This window comes from Glycine soja, chromosome 9 (assembly GCF_004193775.1).
Source record: "Glycine soja cultivar W05 chromosome 9, ASM419377v2, whole genome shotgun sequence".
NCBI lineage: Eukaryota > Viridiplantae > Streptophyta > Magnoliopsida > Fabales > Fabaceae > Glycine > Glycine soja.
In genome coordinates, this window is record NC_041010.1 from 27,435,846 (window position 1) to 27,456,363 (window position 20,518).

The following is a 20,518-nucleotide window of genomic DNA, read 5'->3' on the forward strand; positions in this document are numbered from 1 at the left end:
GTAGTGCTGGATAAAATTATCCAAAGGCCTACAGTGAAACACCTTGTCTTCCTTTACCCAAGAAAGGTATTCCCACCATATAGCCATAGTTTTGCCACAGGTGAAAAATAGATGGGATGCGGATTCGGGTTGATTGTGGCAGAAGGGACATAAATCATTATCTACCTGAATCTGCCTCTTGATCAAGTTGTCCTTCGTGGGAAGTCTGTCCCATAATAACCTCCAAACAAAAGAAAGGGCTTTAGGAGGAAGTTTGATCTCCCAAAGTTTCTTGAATCCCAGGTACAGACCTTGAATGTACCATCTCAGATTTAATAACTTGATAACCAAATTTAGTTGACAAAATCCCAGAGGATTCAGCTCCCCAAACCCAGGTATCATTGAGATTGTTGTTAACTCTGATTTGGTGGATGTGATCAATGAAAATAGAGGCTACCTGCACCTCATTATCAAACAAGTGTCTTCTCCAAACCATATTCCAGACCCATCCATTCTCTGTCCAGGATCCCACCTCTGCCACCCTTAAATCTCTTTGGGAAGAAATACTGAATAACTCATGGAATTGATCCTTTAGAGGAACTCCTTCATCACCCCAAGGATCTTCCCAAAAGAGGAATTTGTCACCTCTCCCCAGCTTCCACCTGATTTGATTATCAGCACTGACCACATTTTGCTGTTGAAAGATGGCCTTTAAATCAGCCCACCAAGTAGAGAAATACTGCTTTTGAGGACCATACTCCAATCCCCTCCAGCCATTGTACATAGAGATCAGAATTCTGGTCCAAAGCTGGTCTGGTTGGTGGAACATCAGCCACTTCCATTTGAACAACAGAGCCTTGTTAAGACTTGGAAGATCTCTAATCCCCAACCCTCCCATATGCTTAGGAGAGCAGCACTGGCTCCAAGAAATCCAAGCAATCTTCCTACTATCTGGTTTTCCCCCCCATAGGAATTGTCTTTGGAATTCAACTTACTAGTGTGTTTGGATTAGATTGATGGTGAAAAAAATCAATTAAATTTTCATGATAAAGATAAAGTGATAAATAGTTGTTTCTGTTTTTTTTATGGTATGGCCATTATTTTGTGGGATAAAATGGATTGTTGTGTTTTATCCCAACACAATATATACATTGTCGCGGTTTAAAAATTAAAATACTGATTGGCTATAAACGTCACAAAGCATACAGTTGTGGTTTATTTGGTCTTAGCATTTATTGGCGGCTATAATTTGCCACAATGTTTTTTCTATTATTTTTTACCCCTTTTTGAATTTTAATGATCTAAATTAAAACAAAAAAATTTCTAAACATCTTGTCTTCAACAACATTGGAACAGCTCTGAGCTCTCTCTGGTCCTCAATTTGTGCTTTTTATCCTCCAGTTGCAACACCCTAACTCGCTAAGTCACACGCAGCACCGTGATTTTCTGCAGGTTCTCATCCTTAAACCTTAATTTCGTCCCTTGATTAAATTAATAGTTATATATATATATATATATATATATATATATATATATATATATATATATATTTACATTTTAAAAACTATAAACCCTAATCTATACTATCTGTCAAATGACCAGACCAAAGACCCCTAATTTAATCGCAGGTCGTCATTCCTGCCAGCAGAACACAGAGGCCAGCATCGTGTGTTGTTCAATCTAAGGTACCTTCTGCCTGCGTTCGTTCTATCAGTTATAGTTTCATTGTTTATTGCATTTGAGGTGGACATGAACTCCCCTGTTATGATATGTTTCCTACTTTGTAACTGTTGACTGTCATTTCTCTCATTAAGTTTCTAAATACTGAAATAACAATACCTACACAATCAATGAGTGTGTTTTCATAAATTGACTTAAAAGAGTTGAAGCCAGGAAAGTGGCAAGGCGTTCTGATTCATTGGAACAATTTGTCTGTGAAATGACGCGTCTTTTGTTTTGAATTCAAATTGTTTACATTTTATATAAGATTAAATTGCACTAACTCCCCTTAAAAGTTTTTGATATTGCACAAAACCCTTGGTTTTTTAACGTTTACAGCTGCTTTCTTACAAGGGTACATGGTGCAATGATTTTCAATCAATTAATGGTATAGTGTAATGTACAAGGATATTAGTGTCATGTTTTGCAAACAATTAATAGGGTTAGTGTACGAGTAGAAAAAACAGGGATATCAGGGGGAATTTCAGTGACATTTACTGTAATTTACTCTTCATTGATATAATTTATTTTTTTTTGGAAAGCAAATATATATATATATATATATATTGATTAAAAAAGTACCAGAGGTACTACAAGATACATAGTAGACCTGTAAAACAGGAAAGAAAAACCACCCTACAAAAACCATTGTCAATCTTGGAACCAATTTCTTGACCATCCTCCCCTTTATTAACATTTCTATTATTGTTCTCAGCAGCAGCTTGTTCATACAATTCAATTAGTTTACTATTATCCTCAATCAAGGCTTTAAGTTTCATCTTGAGTTCATCATTCTCCTTTGCCAGCATAATTGCTGTCTCATGAGCCTCTGCTTCTCTTTTTTTTTTTGAACGGCCAAAAATAATATTATATATATAAGAAGCATAGTACCAGAGGTACTACAGGAAAACAAAGGGTAGCATCCCCTAAAACACAGAAAAATAACCAACAGCCACCAAAATCAATAAAACCCATCCCTACAAATGACACATTAAATGAATGACAAAGACATATAAGAGGACCATTGGTGAAAAGGAACAGTAAAATCCTTTTCCCATCCCCTCAACCAAGACCAAGTGAGATAAATAGATCTGTCCATCAATTTAGATATGTCAAAAGACTGGTTGTTGAAAACCATGTCGTTTCTAAGGCTCCAAATGGATTTGGTAGCTGCAATCCACCAAATCTTCCTCCTTCTGTTAGAATTCCTCGATCCAGCCAATGAACAATGCTGAAGAAAGTTGTCCATAGGCTTGCTGTGCAAAACTCTATCTTCCTTCACCCATGAGTTGAATTCCCACCATCATGGCATAACTTTATAACAAGTGAAGAAAAGGTGAGAAGCAGATTCCACTTGACTTTGGCAGAAAGGGCATAGATCGTTTTGGAGGACAATCTGTCTACTGATTAAATTATCCTTAGAAGGAAGCCTATCCCAGAGTAATCTCCAGGCAAAGGATAAAGCTGCAGGGGGGATTTTGATTTCCCATAGCTGTCTAAAGCCATTGTTTGGCTGATGGAGAGGCTGCTCAGATCTGAGACAGTTGTAAGCAGAATTTGTAGAGAACATTCCCGTTGGTTGAGCTCCCTACACCCAGTCATCCTTCAAGTCTGCAGCAGGACTTATAGCTGAGGTCTGGTCGATAAAAGCTGTGGCTTCCCCCAATTCACTATCAAAAAGATGTCTTCTCCAAGAAAATTTCCACTCCCAGCCATTTTCTCCAAAAATCCCCATGCTTGCCACTGTCTGAAGTTTTTGAGAAGATACCTGATATAAATCTGGGTATTTTTCTCTAAGAACAGAGCCATCACCCACCCAAGAGTCTTCCCAAAATAAGATTTGATCTCCACTGCCCAATTTCCAAAGAAAGTGCTTATTGGCAGCAGTCATACTACTGTGCCATTATTATTGATCTTAAATCAGACCACCAAGAGGAGAAATTCTGTTTATGAGGACCCTCTTCCAAGCCTCTCCAACCCCTGTATTTTGAAGAGAGAATTATGCTCCAAAGATGATACGGTTGTTGGAACATCAACCATTTCCACTTGATGAGGAGAGCTCTATTAAACACCTTGATGTCTTTAATTCCCAGCCCTCCCTTTTCTTTAGGAGCACACACTTGCTGCCAAGAGATCCAAGCTATCTTTTTCCCTTCTGAATTGCCACCCCAAAGATACTGTCTTTGGATAGCAGTGAGTCTCTTGATGACTGCTGAGGGGATCCTGAAAAAAGACATATAAAATAAGGGCAAAGCTGTCAAGACAGCATTGATTAAAGTAGTTCTGCCAGCCATAGAGATGCTTCTGTGGTTCCACTTGTTCAATTTGGCTTCAAATTTTCTGATTATAGGCTCCCACACCACCTTCCTCCTAGGATTAACACCTATAGGCATCCCTAGGTATAAGAAAGGAATCTGCAGAGGCCTACAGTGCAAGTAATCAGAAGCACGACTACTCCAATCCTCAGATCTGCCTATCACACCGAATTGGCTCTTAGCAAAATTAATTCTAAGGCCAGATACCAACTCAAAGCTTCTAAGGATAGCTTTAATAGCTGTGACATTGTCCATGGATGGTTCCCCAAAGAAGATAGTATCATCAGCAAATAGGAGGATGTTGACTGGAACTCTATTCTTGCCTACCATGAAACTGTTGTAGCAATTTTTAGACACAGCTTCCCTCATCAAACCTGTCAAACCTTCAGCAACCAGGTCAAACAAAAAAGGAGCCAAAGGATCTCCTTGTCTCAAGCCTCTTTGGGGTTTAAATTCTTCTGTTGGGCTTCCATTTACTAAAATAGATATGGATGCTGATGTAAGGCAGCCCTTTACCCATCCAAGCCACCTCTCATGAAACCCCATTCTTCTCATCATGTAGAAGAGGAATTGCCAAGACACCAAGTCATATGCTTTTTCGAAATCCACTTTAAATACCAGGCAAGGCTTCTTAGATCTCTTGGCCTCCTCTACAACCTCATTTGCAATCAAAACCCCGTGAAGCAATTGTCTGCCCTTAACAAAGGCTAGTTGCCTTTCATCTATTAGGTGATTCATGACCTTGCTTAGCCTATTTGATAGGACTTTAGCAACAATTTTGTAAACACAACCAATAAGGGATATAGGTCTGAAATCACTAATAAGTTGGGGATCTTTTATCTTAGGGATAAGGGCAATGAAAGATGAATTAAGACCCTTAGGGAAAACTGCATTTGCATAGAATTCCGAGAAAAACCTTAGGAATTCAGGCTTCAAATCATTCCAAAAATGCTTTAGGAACCTGAAATTGAAGCCATCGGGCCCTGGACTTTTGTCACTCCCGCAAGACCACACAGCACTATAAATCTCCTCCTCTTTAAAAGGTTCCACCATCATTTCTCTCTGATTATTGGACAGAACATTAAAGAAAACCCCATCTAGGTTAGGTCTGTTCAAAGAAGGTTCAGCAAATCTAGATTGGAAGTGCTGAAGAATTGCAGCCTTCACCACAGCAGGTTGATCTATCCAATTGCCATCAATATGAAGCCCCCTCAAGGAATTCCTTCTTCTGCTAAGGTTAATAATTCTGTGGAAGTAAGAGGTGTTGCCATCACCCTCTTTGATCCACTTACTTCTAGATTTCTATCTCATGATTGATTCATGAAGAAGAGACTGCTCCCAAAGGTCAGACTGAGTTTTTTTAAGCTGTTGAATGTCCTGTTCAGAGGGATGAGCTGTGAGAGAATCCTCCAGATCATTCAGCTTTTTCTGAGTTTGCTTCACCTTGCTGCCTAGATCTCCACAGATATCTCTACTCCAGGATTTTAGTATGTTTTAGGTTCTGAAGTTTGCATTTTAGAGCATACCCTCCCCAACCCAAAGGCTGGTTTTCAGACCAACAATCCCTAACCACCTTAGTATAGTCCTTGTTAGACAGCCAAGCATCAAAGACCCTAAAAGGCTTAGGGCCCCAATCAAAGCATTTTGAGTTCAATAAGATGGGGCAGTGATCTGAATAGTTCCTTTCAAGATTGAGTTGGGAACTATCAGGCCACTTAGAAAGCCACGCATCAGAAACTAACACTCTATCAAGCTTACTCTTGCTAGAGCCATTAGGCCTAACCCAAGTGAAAGGCTTCCCCACACAGGGGATATCATGAATCTCCATATCAGCCAACCACTCATTGAATTCTGCTATAAGATTAGCTTCTGAATTAGAGTGTCTACTGCCCACTCTTTCAGCTGGATGTCTAATACAATTAAAGTCTCCCACCAAGAACCAAGACTGAATCTGGGACTGATTCTTCTTTGAGAACAGCTTCTCCCATAGCTGTCTTTTGCTTTCTATGTCACAAGGAGCATAGATGTTGGCCACCACAACTCTCTGCATTTCTGCCATCCAAACTCCCTCCAACATGATGAATCCCCTTTCAGCAGTTTTCACCTCAACCTGGAAATTATTATTATTCCAGATACACAATAAACCTCCAGCAGTATTCACAGCAGGAATCCATTCCCATTCAAAGTCTGATTGGCCCCACAAAGACTGACACACTGCCTTATCGGAAGTGTCCCTCTTTGTTTCTTGCAAACAGAGGAGATCTATCTTGTGTTGCCCAACCAATCTCCTGATAGAGGCCCACTTTAAACCTCTACCAAGCCCTCTGCTTCTCTTTGACTAGCTGAAGCTATAGCATCAACCATTGCTTTCAACTCCAGTTGGTCATTGCTGTTAATGACAGGCATATCAGTTGTTGATGGAAGATCCATTTGTTCCTTTCCTTCATTAATTGTTTGGCATTTCTCTTGTTCTAATTTTGCCATCAAATCATCAACATGGCTGCAAGATAAAATTTAGAGGATAAATTTTAAGCATTGTTTGTTCATGATGAACAACAAAAGAGAAATACGCGTCTATGCAGAAAGAATATGAACAAAGAAATATGTCGAGAATGACCTTTAGGCAAAAACTATATCCAAATAATGATCAGAAACACACAACCCCCACATAATTATACATTATTTATATGAGAAAAATGAGAGTGCGAGAGAGTAAACAGCACCTTTTTAATTTTTCTTTCTCTTCAAGGCAAACCTCTAGCTTTTTGCAAATTGTATCCATTTCTGCCTGGTTTTGTATAGCCTGTCATAGATAAAACATATCAAGTCAGAGAGAATGTGACAGACAAATGGACTAGTAAGTTGAATAAAGTTTTTTTTTTTAAAAAAATAAGAGTACAAACAAGTGTGATCTAGACCTGAATCTTGAGAAACTCATTTTCCTCCCTAACCAAAGACTGCCATCGTGATTTTGAACTTAACTCCTAAAGACAAATATTAATAAGAATTAAATAGTTGAATAAGTCATATTCACAGAAAATTTAAAATGCAAGCACAAAAAATTACAAACAACTATAAATGTAAGATAATTAAGCAAAAAGACATTCTATCTTTTTACACATTGAATATCTAAATAATTACTAGGGCTCCTTATTCAATGACTGGCCATATGACAATGATTGACATATGGACTGAGCTTCTAGAATATCCACAATGTGATAATAGTGGTAAATGAAGAAAAATAGATGATTTAGAGTTTCCACCCTGACCATTTCTAAAAAGTGGTAAATGAAGAACATGAAGAAACAAAATGTATAGTCTAAACTGCATTCCATGTCTACCACTACCTACTACTAGTTGAGCGCCAGTATTATTCATGTTAGATTTAAAACACACTAATTGAGATGGGCCTGTTTTTCCATTTTCATGAGATTCAATATATGTCCACCAATATTTATACTGGAAAGCTTAATTTAGCAAGATTTGATGACAACACCAAACTGGTAAATTATGTTGATTTCAGAAACTTAGATAAAGACTCATGAAATTTATACAGTGGGTCACTGAAAAGTGACTGCTAATCTGAAAACCTGATAAATGGGCACAATGAAAATCAGATTCTAGGTTCTAGCTTACATCTATGTTGAAGTAAGCTATTGTGACATTCACTGCTTCAAACATGAATATGGATGCAGGAAATACTATATCATTCTTACCTGTTTGGAGATGAGATTACCATCATTATGTACATCTTCGATCATCAAATCAGAATTTGTTTTCTAACATTCGCAAAAGACAAAGAGGTCAAGATAGGAGTTTGTAGTGCCTTTTATTCTAGACACAAGAAAAAATTATTACACTAAAAAAAGTGAAAACCTGAACCCTTACCAGATCTGTTTCATGCATAAATTTCCAATCTAGTGCTTCCAACAACTACACATACAAGTGAAAGGAAAAAATAAAAATCAACATGAGAGGGATTGACTGAAAATTTTACAAAGTACAAAAGCATCCATTCATACCTTGTTTTCCAATACCATGATTTGTTCACTCATCCGTTCTCGTTCACCTTCCATACAAAATGACTTTAACCTGTTCTGAAGATACATAAGCATTAGCAACATGACATTATGGAAAACATGTATATCACAGAAAAGTCACTGGTAATCTAGCTAGCACTAATTTGTTGGAGAACTTGGACTGGTTGGTTGACTAGTTTCTTTTGAGTTTGACAATACCATAAGGCTGTGTTCTTGCCTCAACTGATTTACATATTTTCATATTTGTGGATATAATAGGCAATGTATATATTGTTCATACTGGAAGATTGATTTTTGGTCATAGAGTAACTATGCCACTTCCCAACCTTTACTTTAATCATGAAATCAAAGTGAGTTACTTTTGCATGCACATGAATATAAAAAAAAAGCAACAAAAAAGTATTTTAGCTGTATCAATAAAACATGCCTTCTAATTTCTTCTTTTAGCTGCAAATTTTCCATAGCAAATCTAGTTGCTTCATTATTCCGATCCACCTGGGCCCGCAAGACCTCAATTTCCTTCAAGTGCTCCTCTTTTTCTTTTAGCAAGTGTGTCTCAGCTGAGATCTTCTCAGAAGCAACTGTTTCTAATCTTTTTATTCTAGCTTCTCGAAAACGTAGTCTCATCTTCAAACTTTGTATCTCATCTTCTCTTTGTCTCACCTAAAATCATCCCATATTTTCAATCATTTAATTCATCACAAAAACATCAAGAATTATCATTATTGATAAATCAACAAAAAAGAGTGATTATAAATTAAAACATTGAAAATACTAGAATGGAGCTCTATGACAACAGACTAAATTGATAGGTGTTTCTCATATATAATTATAAATTGCTACTTATAGGTCAAAACTTGTTTATTCTCTCCCTCATTAATCAATCATTCAAAACTGATGACAAAACAATAAGAAATATATGGCTTTTCAAAGATACCAGCTTCATGGACGCTTGAATTTCATCTCTTAGTGCCTGTAATTCCATCTCTTTGTCATTTTCCCTTCTAAAGGCCCCAACAAGGGCAATGTCATAGTCTTTTTTCTGCAAAAAGAGAAAGATGCTTATCAGTAAACAAGGTTATGGGAGACTGAATGATTTCTTGGACACAAAAAATATCAACCTGAGATATCCTTTTAACAAAGGTTAATGGACTGAATGATCCTTGCACACCCTCCCACTTGAAGGATCCAGGAGAACCTGGGAAGCTGACAACTGAAATGTCATTATCCTGAATTTCTCCTCCACCAACTAGACCACGCAAACGGGATACTTCTTTCTGAAACCCCAAAAAAAAGTTACAGTACAAACCAGCCAATTTAGTAATTTAGTAGATATCAAGGCAGAAATACAAGTTGTAGGAAGCTTTTCCACTTCCCTATAAACAGTAGGTGAAAAGTAAAAGTAAACTCTTGGCCAATGTACTTTTCTAACAAGAAATTAAGTATTAGGTAATTATGTACAAAGACTCCAATTAAATCAATTAATATTCTTGTAAATTGATGATGGCATGAAAAACCACCCTCAATACTGATGCAGAGCATTTGACCCCATAACTGGTATAGTAGGATAGTAGATAGTGGAATAACCACTATTATGAAATTTATAGATATAAATTAAGTAATTTATATTACATTATATGCTAAAAAATTAAAAAAGTTACACAAATAGTAGTTGAACTAGTAAAGTGATATTCACTTATACTCAAATTATATAATAACATTACACACTATCAGTAATAGACATTCCATTCACAAGTTTGTACCATTATAATTACGTTCAAAATTAAGTTCACACATGACATTATTTACAACAGTGTTATTTAGCCGCTTGAAATAGTATTGTAAAATGGCGTTGTCTGAGTAAATTCTTTTTATTTACAAAAATCAAAACCTGTCTGACTAGTTTTTAGTAGTTACAGTTTATATTTGCAGTTTTTTTGGTATTGGTTCAGTTTATTCTTTATTAGTCCTTTCATATATTCAAGTCATTAGTCAAACTTTAGAACATATCTCAGCGGGTCTATCAGTGTATCTATATTTGTCAAGTAGACAAACACATATTCCTTTTCAAGTAAGTATGCCATCATGGGGTCCTTCCTTTTACGAAAACCATGTGTGCCCCTACGTATTTCCCAATTTATCATATCATTAAATGTGGTGGATAGGTTTATTGTTAAAAAAAATTATACATATACAGCAAGGCCTGATATGAGACATGCAAAAATAGACCTCTGAAATTTGAAGTCAACCATGTGCTGAATTCAAGGTTATTAAAACTGGGGAAGAACCTTACAATTGAGAAGAAATTATAGAAGCAAACATTAGTGAGCCACTTGCAATTTAATTCTTTATAATATGAAGTTGATTGCCGCAAATTATTTTCTACATATTACACAAATGTTTGTCATATATGCAGTTGATTGACGAAAGTCTTATTATTTATCAGGCACCAAATAATCACCAAAGAACTCTTTTAATTATTTGCAGGTGTGTTTATTGTTTGTAGTAATAGTTTAAAATATGTTTTTTAAATTCCACAAATGAGAAACATGTATGATGCCTGAAAACATGTATGCGTTTAATGCCTTGATATTCATGCGGTGTAATTGTTCTTTTGAGCTGTCTAGTATGATGTTTATTATGTCATACAATTACCAGAGTACCACAGGTACTATAGGTACAAGTATAGTTTAAACACAATTGTGGTTCAAAAGATGAAATTAGAGGATGGTATTGTGGACCAGCTACAGCCCATAACTTAAGTACATGTATGCTGCACCTCTTGGAAGAGGTCTCAGCATTTACCCTTCCTTTGTTGTTTTTTTTCCCCGGGAAAAATCAAATATATTATGTATAAAATTCAGTACTAGGTGTACTGAAGTAGGCTACAATAAATCTCTTCATCTCCGCCTTTTTATTTCCTTACCCGACCATCCCCATAACATGTATTGCAAGCTGTTCAAATTTCTCCAGTCCCCTTGCATGCAGAGCATGTCATTGACCGCTGGAAGATGGCTAATGGAGTTCTCGTTGATGAGACAACCCGGTCTTGACCTCCACAACTGCTACATACGGATGGTGTAGTCCCTGGTTTAGCCCCTGAACCATTGCAAGTTCGACAGCTATCTAATCGACGTATCTCTATCTATTTTTCTATGCGAAAAACTGCTTCTTTAAAGTTGAAAACAAGACTGTAATACTCATGTTTAGAATCATTTGCTCCATTCCAAGAACCTCTGGAACCTCTGCCACGATAATTGCCCTCAAACAATGATTCGAACAGATGTAATGGATTGCCCCAACAGCCAACAAAAATTTTCAATAATAGTGTCAAGAGTGCTAACAAACCCTACATGTAAGACTTTAGAGGAAAAAACACCCTAAGGCTGCATGTAAGACTTCATAAAAACTTCTACCTAACCCAATTAGAAACCTAGAGGCAATTATAGACTACGAAAATTGTATGGGAATTGCATTCTATTAGAAATGTCTGAAGAAGATAACATGAAAAATATAATCTTAATCTCCAAATACAAAAGTAATAGTTTCCAAATGTCATTACGAATGGGACTTTTCATTTCTTGTTACTAAGATGAAAATTCTCCTTAAAGGAGGCTGCTTTTAATGGACAGAAATCTGCACAAACTTAATGGGGGAGAAGAGCATTCAAGTTGAATAACTATTGAAGAAGTGGTATGTCTCAAGTTTAATTACTCCAATTGCAGCTCTGTTGGACAAGGAAAACTGTAAGTACGATCTTCTAAACAGGACTCGGTTAAACAAACAGAGCTTTCCACATCCTGCAAATCCAGCTAATTGGAGCTAAGCTAGCAGTCCCTCATCCTACGAAGTGGTATCTCACTTGTAAATACAACAATTGCCTCCATAATTTTCTATCTGATTAGTAACTCATCCCATACTATACAGCATAAATTAATTAATAGAAAAATTCAATATCCATAGGGAAATAGCTACGGTCGGGTGAGTTTGATACATCTTACGTTATGTACTCAGTACATTTGTGGAAAGCCAAATCACCCCAACGTAAGTGAAAATTACATTATAAATTGCAGTAACGCAGGCTTTATAACTTCGAAGTCTACGATGATTGCGAAGCAATCTGCATCAGTCTATAAACCCTATACACTACATCAGCTAGGACCACAATCACATCACCCTTCAAACCTTTCTATAAATAGATTCTAATTCCCCAATAAATTTGGTAACTACGAAAATTGTGTTTGACACAGACTATTTTTCCCAATTTCAGCTGATTTGATATTTTATAAATGTTTGAAAAATGAAGCTGAATTTGAATTGCACCACTTTCGTCATTCAATTTTGATGCTGTCGTTTCTGCAGTTTTTGTTGAAAAATGCCAAATCCCTTGAAACAGCCATGCACCATTTGACTTGTTAGCATTGTTGGTCCAACTAACTGCACTTGCTATTGTGTTTTGTAATGCAGCGTTTTGTACAAACGGTGCAGTGCTGCTGTGTTTTCTACTGCAATTGGTGCTCTATGCTTGTGATGCATGTCAAGTAATCCCTAAGCCACTAACATTTTACATAGAAGGCGTAACATGGATCGAAGTTGGATGAACGCATCACGTATAACTGAAGAGTACGAGAATGGTGTTGAAGAGTTTTTGCAGTTTGCTCAAAGTAAAGCGGAACCTATGTGGGGGAAATTTTTTTGTCCATGTGTGAAGTGTGGAAATGGGAGGCGGCAAACAATTGATGACATAAGAACTCATCTTATTTGTGAGGGAATAATTCATAGCTACACAAAGTGGATATGGCATGGGGAATCCCTCGATACAGCTGACATGTCACAGCCTGACGATGTTACTACAACCAGTGGAAATCCTATAGAAGAAATGATTCGCGATCTTGGGCAAGAGGGGTTTGAAGAGGCACATGCAGCATTGTATGACAACATAGAAGTTGATTCAAAAATGCCTTTGTATTCCGACTGCACATCTTTCACAAAGTTGTCTGCTGTGTTAGCTCTAGTTAACTTGAAGGCCCGATTTGGGTGGAGTGACAAGAGTTTTAGTGATTTGCTGATGTTGTTGAAAACAATTCTTCCTGCTGATAACGTGTTGCCAAAGAATCACTACGAAGCAAAGAAGATTTTATGTCCAGTTGGGATGCAGTATGAAAAAATTCATGCATGTTGTAATGACTGCATTTTGTACAGAGATGAATTTGCTGAACTACATGACTGCCCTGTGTGCGGGGTTTCAAGGTACAAAACGAGCAACGGAGATTCTACTGTTCTAGTATCTGCCGCCAACCGTCGTCCAGCAAAGGTGTGTTGGTATCTCCCAATAATACGAAGGTTTAAGCGGTTGTTTGCTAATGGGGAAGATGCAAAAAACCTTATGTGGCATGCAAATACCAGAAAATCAGATGGATTGATGCGACATCCTGCAGATAGCCCGCAATGGAAGGCAATTGATCGTCTATATCCTGACTTTGGGGCCGAGCCTAGAAATTTAAGGCTTGGTCTTGCAACAGACGGAATGAACCCATTTGGAACCTTAACTACTAACCATAGCTCGTGGCCCGTTTTGCTGTTCATTTATAATCTCCCTCCGTGGTTGTGCATGAAGCGAAAGTATGTTATGCTGAGTATGATGATAGCTGGTCCAAGACAACCAGGTAATGATATCGACGTATATCTAAGACCTTTAATTGACGATTTGCGGAAATTGTGGGATGAAGGGGTTGATGTATGGGACGCAAATTTGCAGCATGCTTTCAAGTTGCGTGCAATGGTTTTTTGTACCATAAATGACTTTCCAGCCTACGGAAATTTAAGTGGATATAGTGTCAAAGGACATCACGCATGTCCTATATGTGAGCAAAATACAAGTTTCCGCCAACTTAAACATGGAAAGAAGACTGTCTATACTAGGCATCGAAGATTTCTCAAACAGTTTCATCCGTATCGACGATTGAAGAAGGCATTCGATGGAGCTCAAGAACATGAAACCGTGCCAATTCCATTAGCTAGTGATGAAGTATATCAGCGGGTCAAGGATGTCGAAAATATTTTCGACAAGTCCCAAAAAAAACCATCATCCACTTCAAACATGTGGAAAAAGAAGTCTATTTTCTTTGATCTTCTGTACTGGTCCGATCATCATGTTAGGCATTGTATAGATGTGATGCATGTCGAGAAAAATGTTTGTGATTCTTTAATTGGGACCCTCCTAAACATGAAAGGCAAGACAAAGGATGGTTTCAAGTGTCGTCAAGACTTGGTTGACATGGGTATACGTCAGGTTTTGCATCCTATCTCAAAAGGTACCAGGACATATCTTCCCCCAGCCTGTTATACAATGTCAACAGCTGAAAAAAGAAGTTTTTGTGAATGCTTGCGTAATATGAAAGTCCCACAAGGCTACTCTTCAAACATCAAGAGTCTTGTGTCTGTGAATGAGCTTAAGTTGGTTGGCTTGAAATCGCATGATTGTCATGTGTTAATGCAACAACTTTTGCCTGTTGCAATCCGCGGAACATTGCCTGAGAAGGTCCGTGTTGCAATCAGTCGCTTGTGTTTCATTTTTAATGCTATATGTGCGAAGGTCATTGACCCTAAACATTTGGATGCTTTGGAAGATGAGGTTGCCATTGTCCTTTGTCAAATGGAGATGTTTTTCCCTCCTTCATTTTTTGACATTATGGTACACTTAGTTGTTCATCTGGTAAGGGAAATAAGGTCTTGTGGTCCTGTGTATTTTAGATGGATGTATCCAGTTGAGCGGTACATGAAGGTCTTAAAGGGTTATACGAAGAATCGACATCGACCAGAGGCCTCAATAGTGGAAAGATACGTTGCTGAAGAATGCATTGAGTTTGCCTCACAGTACATTGACTCATTGAAACCTGTTGGTGTTCCTGCATCCCGGCATGACCAGCCAAAAGCCGAAAAGGGTACTCGTGGATACAATGTTGTGACAATGACTAGACATGACGTGTCACAAGCACATTTGTATATATTAAACAACACAACAGAGGTGTTTCCATACATTGAGGCTCACAAAAAACATGTTAGAGATAGTCACCCCAAAATGAACATGATGAGGGTATTGCAAGAGCACAACAAAACTTTCATAAATTGGTTTAGACAAACAATACTTGCTGATAAAACTGTTTCCAGAAGACTGGCATTGTTAGCCATTGGCCCAAATCTGAATGTCCCTACATGGAAGGGGTATGACATTAACAATTATTCATTCTACACAAAGTCCCAAGATGATAAAAGTTCAGTACAAAACAGTGGGGTCTGTGTTGATGCTGATTCGGATCACTTTTGCAGTACATCGGACAACAACCCCATTCGAGCATCCATGTCTTACTTTGGTGTCATTCAAGAAATTTGGGAGCTTGATTATACAGCATTTAGAGTGCCTGTTTTTAAGTGTCAGTGGGTCAACGGGACAACGGGTGTGTTTCAAGATCCATTGGGATTTACTTTGATAGACCTTAGTAAGGTGGCATATATGGAGGAACCTTTCATTATGGCAGCACAAGCCAGACAAGTTTTCTATGTACAAGATCCATGTAATTCAAGTTTGTGTGTGGTTCTGCAAGGAAGACCAAGTGGAATGAATTACCATAACGATGAGTCAACCCTTGACATTGGTCAAATGTCTGGTTTTTCAAAACAATTGCCTTCAATGAATGAAGCTGATGAAGTGGATGATGGACATGCAAATCGTGTAGATCATGATGAAGGTCTATGGGAAAACATTCCTACAGGCTGAGTGCGAAAGTAATGCTTTGTTTAATGTGTAAATATAATGATTATTTTACTAGTACGCCTTTGCTTTGTTTAATGTGTAAATATAATGATTATTTTACTAGTACGCCTTTGCTGTGGTTAATTTGTAAATCTGAAGATTAATATTAATTGTGTATTTTTTTACAGGATCATGGCCACAGATCCGACGTCTCCCCCGCAGTCCGATGGTCAATCAGAGGCGACTTCCAAGAGGAGTAGAACAACGACACGGCTGAGAACATTGACATTAAGAACCGTGGATCAGCCTAGACCGGCAGTTTATGTGGATCCCGCTACTGGGAGAGCATCGGGACCGATGCGTGAAAAGTTCCACAGCTACCTAGGCGTAGTGGCGCGAGAAAAGGTTCCCATTATCCACAATAATTGGAAAGACGTACCTGAAACGCTAAAGGACATAGTGTGGAATGACATTCTAGTAAGTCCTTCATACCAAATAGTATATTTGAATTCCCCATCAATTTTTCTGTTAAAAACATATTTGTGCATATATCAAACATTTGTCCTTTATAATCTCTACACGTGTTTGCTGCCCTTTATTTTAAATGACTTGTCCTTTATTTGAATAGTTGATTTGATATCGTAGACTCCCATATTTGTAAAGAATGGCACAAGGGCAGTTTTTATTTTAAATATGAATATTAGTTACTCAGATGAGGTAGAGAACAAATATTGGCAGATCAAAGATACAGAACATAACAAATCATGTGTATAATAACTTCACAAATTTAAATTGATAACTAAACCACGTGGATGAAACATGTATATGCTAATTATGTAATACCAATGAAATAAGGAACAATGTCAAAAATTGTAAAACAGTAGTAGTAGACACTGTTTTGCTAAAATATCAGCAACTTTGATTTGCTTTCTTGAACAGTAGTAGTAGACAGTCTATTATTAACTAATTTTGTTTATATAAGCAGAATTTACGCAAGTAATTTTATTTGAATAAGGTAAATGTTTCTGTAAAGTGTTCTTTATACGTGGAAGATGGATCAGTATTGATTGCGTAATGTAGGAATTGATTCATGAAATGAAAAAGATAAAGAGTGACAAATGGTTGAATTGGGAAATAAGTGGATAGTAAAATGGGTGTACTTGTGTGTGTTTTATAGTGGTCCAAACATCCACTACTAGCGGTGGAACATGTTGAGATAAGTCTGGGAAGGAAGAATAGCACCTTCTAATGCTAATCTCTAAAGGCATTTTTGCCCCACATCAATCCTCAATCACTGGTACAATCCTTGACATTATGCAATAGTGTCAAATTTAAGGTATCACTTCTTACCTTTTGCTCTTTTGCCATATTTCAATTTCAAGGCAACGTTAAACGTTAAATATTTCCTACCAGATTTCCTGCTTTCACTCTGTGTTTTCGCAAAGAAATATTAAAATGTGACATGAACTTGGTTGTTTTCACCGTTTTTAATACAAATCTTTGAAGGTCACAAATAAACTGTACACAAGATGATAATTATTTAGGAAAATAGGAAATAAAAAACCAAAATATTGTTAAGGTTTGTACCAGCAGGCAGAAGTTATTTCCTTGTTTATTGTGGCATGCACATTGTCAACAACTTTAACATAAAATAGATGAAGATTTATATTACACTTGCAAGTCTTTAGTTATTTCGTTGTTTAATTAAATGTCACAAGCCTCAAGTCTTTAGTTCAAAACTTGCAACATCCAAAAAAAGCTACAGTTGCAAGTGAGGGGAAGGGACAGAACAAAGCTTGTCAATTAACTCTTAACTCATCCCAACTTTTAAATCACACGAAGCTTAATATTGTTAGGCTTCTTCCTTGTGTCAAGTTGTCAAAAGGTGGACTCTTAGGAACAAAGAGGATAGGCTTAAACTCCAACTGTCCCTCACCTCAGAAGTGCTTGACACCCAAATGCTCTTCCTAGTCATTGGTGAGACTCTTGTAGAAAGCAGAATACTCCTCCTTTGTGATCTCCTCAGGCTTTGTCATCCAAATGGCCTTGTGCTTGTTCACCAAGGAGCATTCATGTGACACTTCCTTAATCTTCTTTTTATTTTGTTCTTCCTTGTCCTTCTCTTCGTCAACATCCTTCCACCTATTGTTTCTTTTCCCTCCATTCATCCCATTTTGGTGCTGCAGAAAATGGTACCTAGGGATTATGGGGAATGCCCCAACTATTCCAGTCCACGCTAAGGATTCCCACCATAAGGCTAGAGATTTGGTACAATTGAAAAAGAGATGGGCTGCATCCTCCTGCTGAATTCTGCAAAGTAGACATTTGCTGTCATTTATCTCTATTTGGCTCCTTCTCAAATTAGATTTAGTCGGCAATCGATCTTTGATGAGTCTCCAAGCAAAAATTGCAGCTTTGGATGGCATTTATAATTTCCAAAGGTTCTGCAGTGCTGCATCAGGATTTGCTCCAACTGAACTTTCTTGTAACATGTTATATGCACTCCTTGTAGAGTAGCAACCATTAGGCTCTGCTTCCCACTTGCAACAATCTGCTATATGTGGCTGGATTGTAATCTGACAAATTTGTTCCAAAAAACCTGCAGCAGATGCGATTTCATTATCGAACAAAGACCTTCTCCATGAGAGGTTCCATTCCCATGAGGAGTCATTGAAACTTCCCACCTGCTGAATGAGTTTATGCTGCTGAAGTGATATCCTATACAACCTTGGGTATTTCATCTTTTGAGCCTTTCCGTGTCCAGCCCATGAGTCCTCCCAGAATTTTATTTTATCCCCGCATCCCACCCTCCAAGTAGTGCCATCTTGGAGGATAGAATTCATCTGTTGGTAATGTGTAACCTCCATTAAGTCTTTCCACCAACCTGACTCATTATTCCTTCTACTGCCTTCCACCAATGATCTCCATCCACCATACTTGGAATGCAGTATCTTGGACCATAACTTGTTACTTTGCTGAAGCATATCCCACCTCCATTTTCCAAGTAGTGCCTTGTTGAAAGCCCTTATTTCCTGCTCATAAAAATTACACACCAACATCTGATTTTGCTGCTGGCCAATGTTACTGAAGGATATCCCATTCAGCTGTGGCCTGCACTGCATAGGTTCTGAAAATCTCTGCTGGAAAAACCTGTTTGATATTGATTTGATTTTTTGTAGAAAACAAAGAGGGGAACGAGCAACAATTTGAAGGTTGTACATTCAGGAACTAAAGAATTCAAAATAGCTAGTAATAAGAGGGATTTGTTTTTGGGATTTTCTGAGCACCAAGAGGGGCTACGCAAGAAGCTTGCACTTGAGGAGGGAAGGAAATTTGCAGCTAATGAACAACTTTGTTAACTATTTGTCCTTTCAGACTTTGCTGTTTCTTTTTGTTAATATGTAAATCACAATAGTATAAGGCTATGGCGTAAAACATGGTCTATATTTACTTCTAAGATTATTAGGGGTAAAAAAGACCATGTCCATAAGCCATAGCCTTATACTATTTATATTTACATATTAGCAAAATAAACAGTCAAATCTGCACGACAAATAGTTAAGAAAGTTGTTCATTAGCTACAAATATGCTTCTCTCCTCAAGTGCAAGCTTCTTGCGTAGCCCCTCTTGGTGCTCAGAAAATCCCAAAAACAAATCCCTCTTATTACTAGCTATTTTGAATTCTTTAGTTCCTGAATGTACAACCTTCAAATTGTTGCTCGTTCCCCTCTTTGTTTTCTGCAAGAAAGAAAATCAATATGAAACAATTCAGGCTGAATTGTTATCGTTATTATTACTCGAACCATAATGAATAACAACTAAACAAGTCTCTCTTATTCAAATGGAAATGGATGTTGTTCCACCAGCATCATCAGCTTTGGAAAAGGATTTTGGTCTCCAAATACAATGGTTGGAGGGGATTAGATCAAGGGCCTAAAAAGCACTATTTTTCTACTTGGTGGGCTGACCTAAGAGCCATCATCCAACACCAGAGTATGAATCCTGCTCTTAACCAAATTTGCTGGAAGGTGGGTAGTGGAGATCAGTTCCTCTTTTGGGAAGATCCTTGGGCTGATGAGGGGACTCCCTTAAAAGACCAATTCCCTGAACTTTTCAGAATTTCTTCCCAAAGACTTTGTAGGGTGGCAGACATGGGGTTTTGCTCTGAAAATGAGTGGGTCTGGAACCTTTCTTGGAGAAGACATCTATTTCATAATGAGATGGAGACAACTTCAAAATTTATTGATCAAATATCAGCAATTAAGCTTAACATCAATCTGCAGGACACATGGACATGGAGAGCTGAACCTAATGGGAATTTATCTACTAAAACTGCATATCAAGTTATCAAATCTGAGCAATTTTATGAAGGCCAGCACCTGGGTTTTCAGCAACTTTGGGAGATTAAAATTCCTCCTAAAGCCTTAACTTTTGCTTGGAGATTGTTATGGGATAGACTCCCTACTAAGGACAATTTAATTAAGAGACAAATCCTCATTGACAATGACCTTTGTCCCTTCTGTCATAGCCAACCTGAATCCGCTTCTCATTTGTTCTTCTCATGTGCTAAGGTTCTGCCTCTCTGGTGGGATTTATTTTCTTGGGTGAAGGAAGATAGGGTCATCCATTGTAGGCCCATCGATAACTTCCTCCAGCATCATCCTTTAGCAGGATCAAAGGGGTCTAATAGAAGATGGAAGATGTGGTGGATA

General features: G+C 37.7%; 2 protein-coding genes across 2 annotated transcripts; one reads left to right on the top strand and one right to left on the bottom strand.

Moving 5' to 3' along the window:
• Positions 1–7,699: 7,699 nt before the first annotated feature.
• On the bottom strand, positions 7,700–8,693 carry LOC114425554 (kinesin-like protein KIN-12G). Its single transcript, XM_028392498.1, has 4 exons — positions 8,481–8,693; positions 8,036–8,105; positions 7,902–7,946; positions 7,700–7,792 (listed from the first exon to the last, which is right to left on the bottom strand). The coding sequence occupies exons 1-4, from the start codon at positions 8,678–8,680 to the stop codon at positions 7,715–7,717; spliced, it is 393 nt and encodes a 130-aa protein (XP_028248299.1). The 5' UTR covers positions 8,681–8,693; the 3' UTR covers positions 7,700–7,714.
• A 3,942-nt stretch (positions 8,694–12,635) lies between these two features.
• LOC114368295 lies at positions 12,636–15,830 on the top strand. Its single transcript, XM_028325611.1, has one exon. The coding sequence runs from the start codon at positions 12,636–12,638 to the stop codon at positions 15,828–15,830; it is 3,195 nt and encodes a 1,064-aa protein (XP_028181412.1).
• Positions 15,831–20,518: the final 4,688 nt, after the last annotated feature.

What these genes read in the sequence shown, in the direction of transcription:
- LOC114425554 (XM_028392498.1), bottom strand. Translation starts at nt 8,680, where the DNA reads ATGAGACTACGTTTTCGAGAAGCTAGAATAAAAAGATTAGAAACAGTT. An exon ending in CTAAAAGAAGAAATTAGAAG is followed by an intron (nt 8,106 to 8,480) that starts GCATGTTTTATT and finishes TCTTCAGAACAG; the next exon opens with GTTAAAGTCATTTTGTATGG. An exon ending in TTATGCATGAAACAGATCTG is followed by an intron (nt 7,793 to 7,901) that starts GTAAGGGTTCAG and finishes TGCGAATGTTAG; the next exon opens with AAAACAAATTCTGATTTGAT.
- LOC114368295 (XM_028325611.1), top strand. Translation starts at nt 12,636, where the DNA reads ATGGATCGAAGTTGGATGAACGCATCACGTATAACTGAAGAGTACGAG.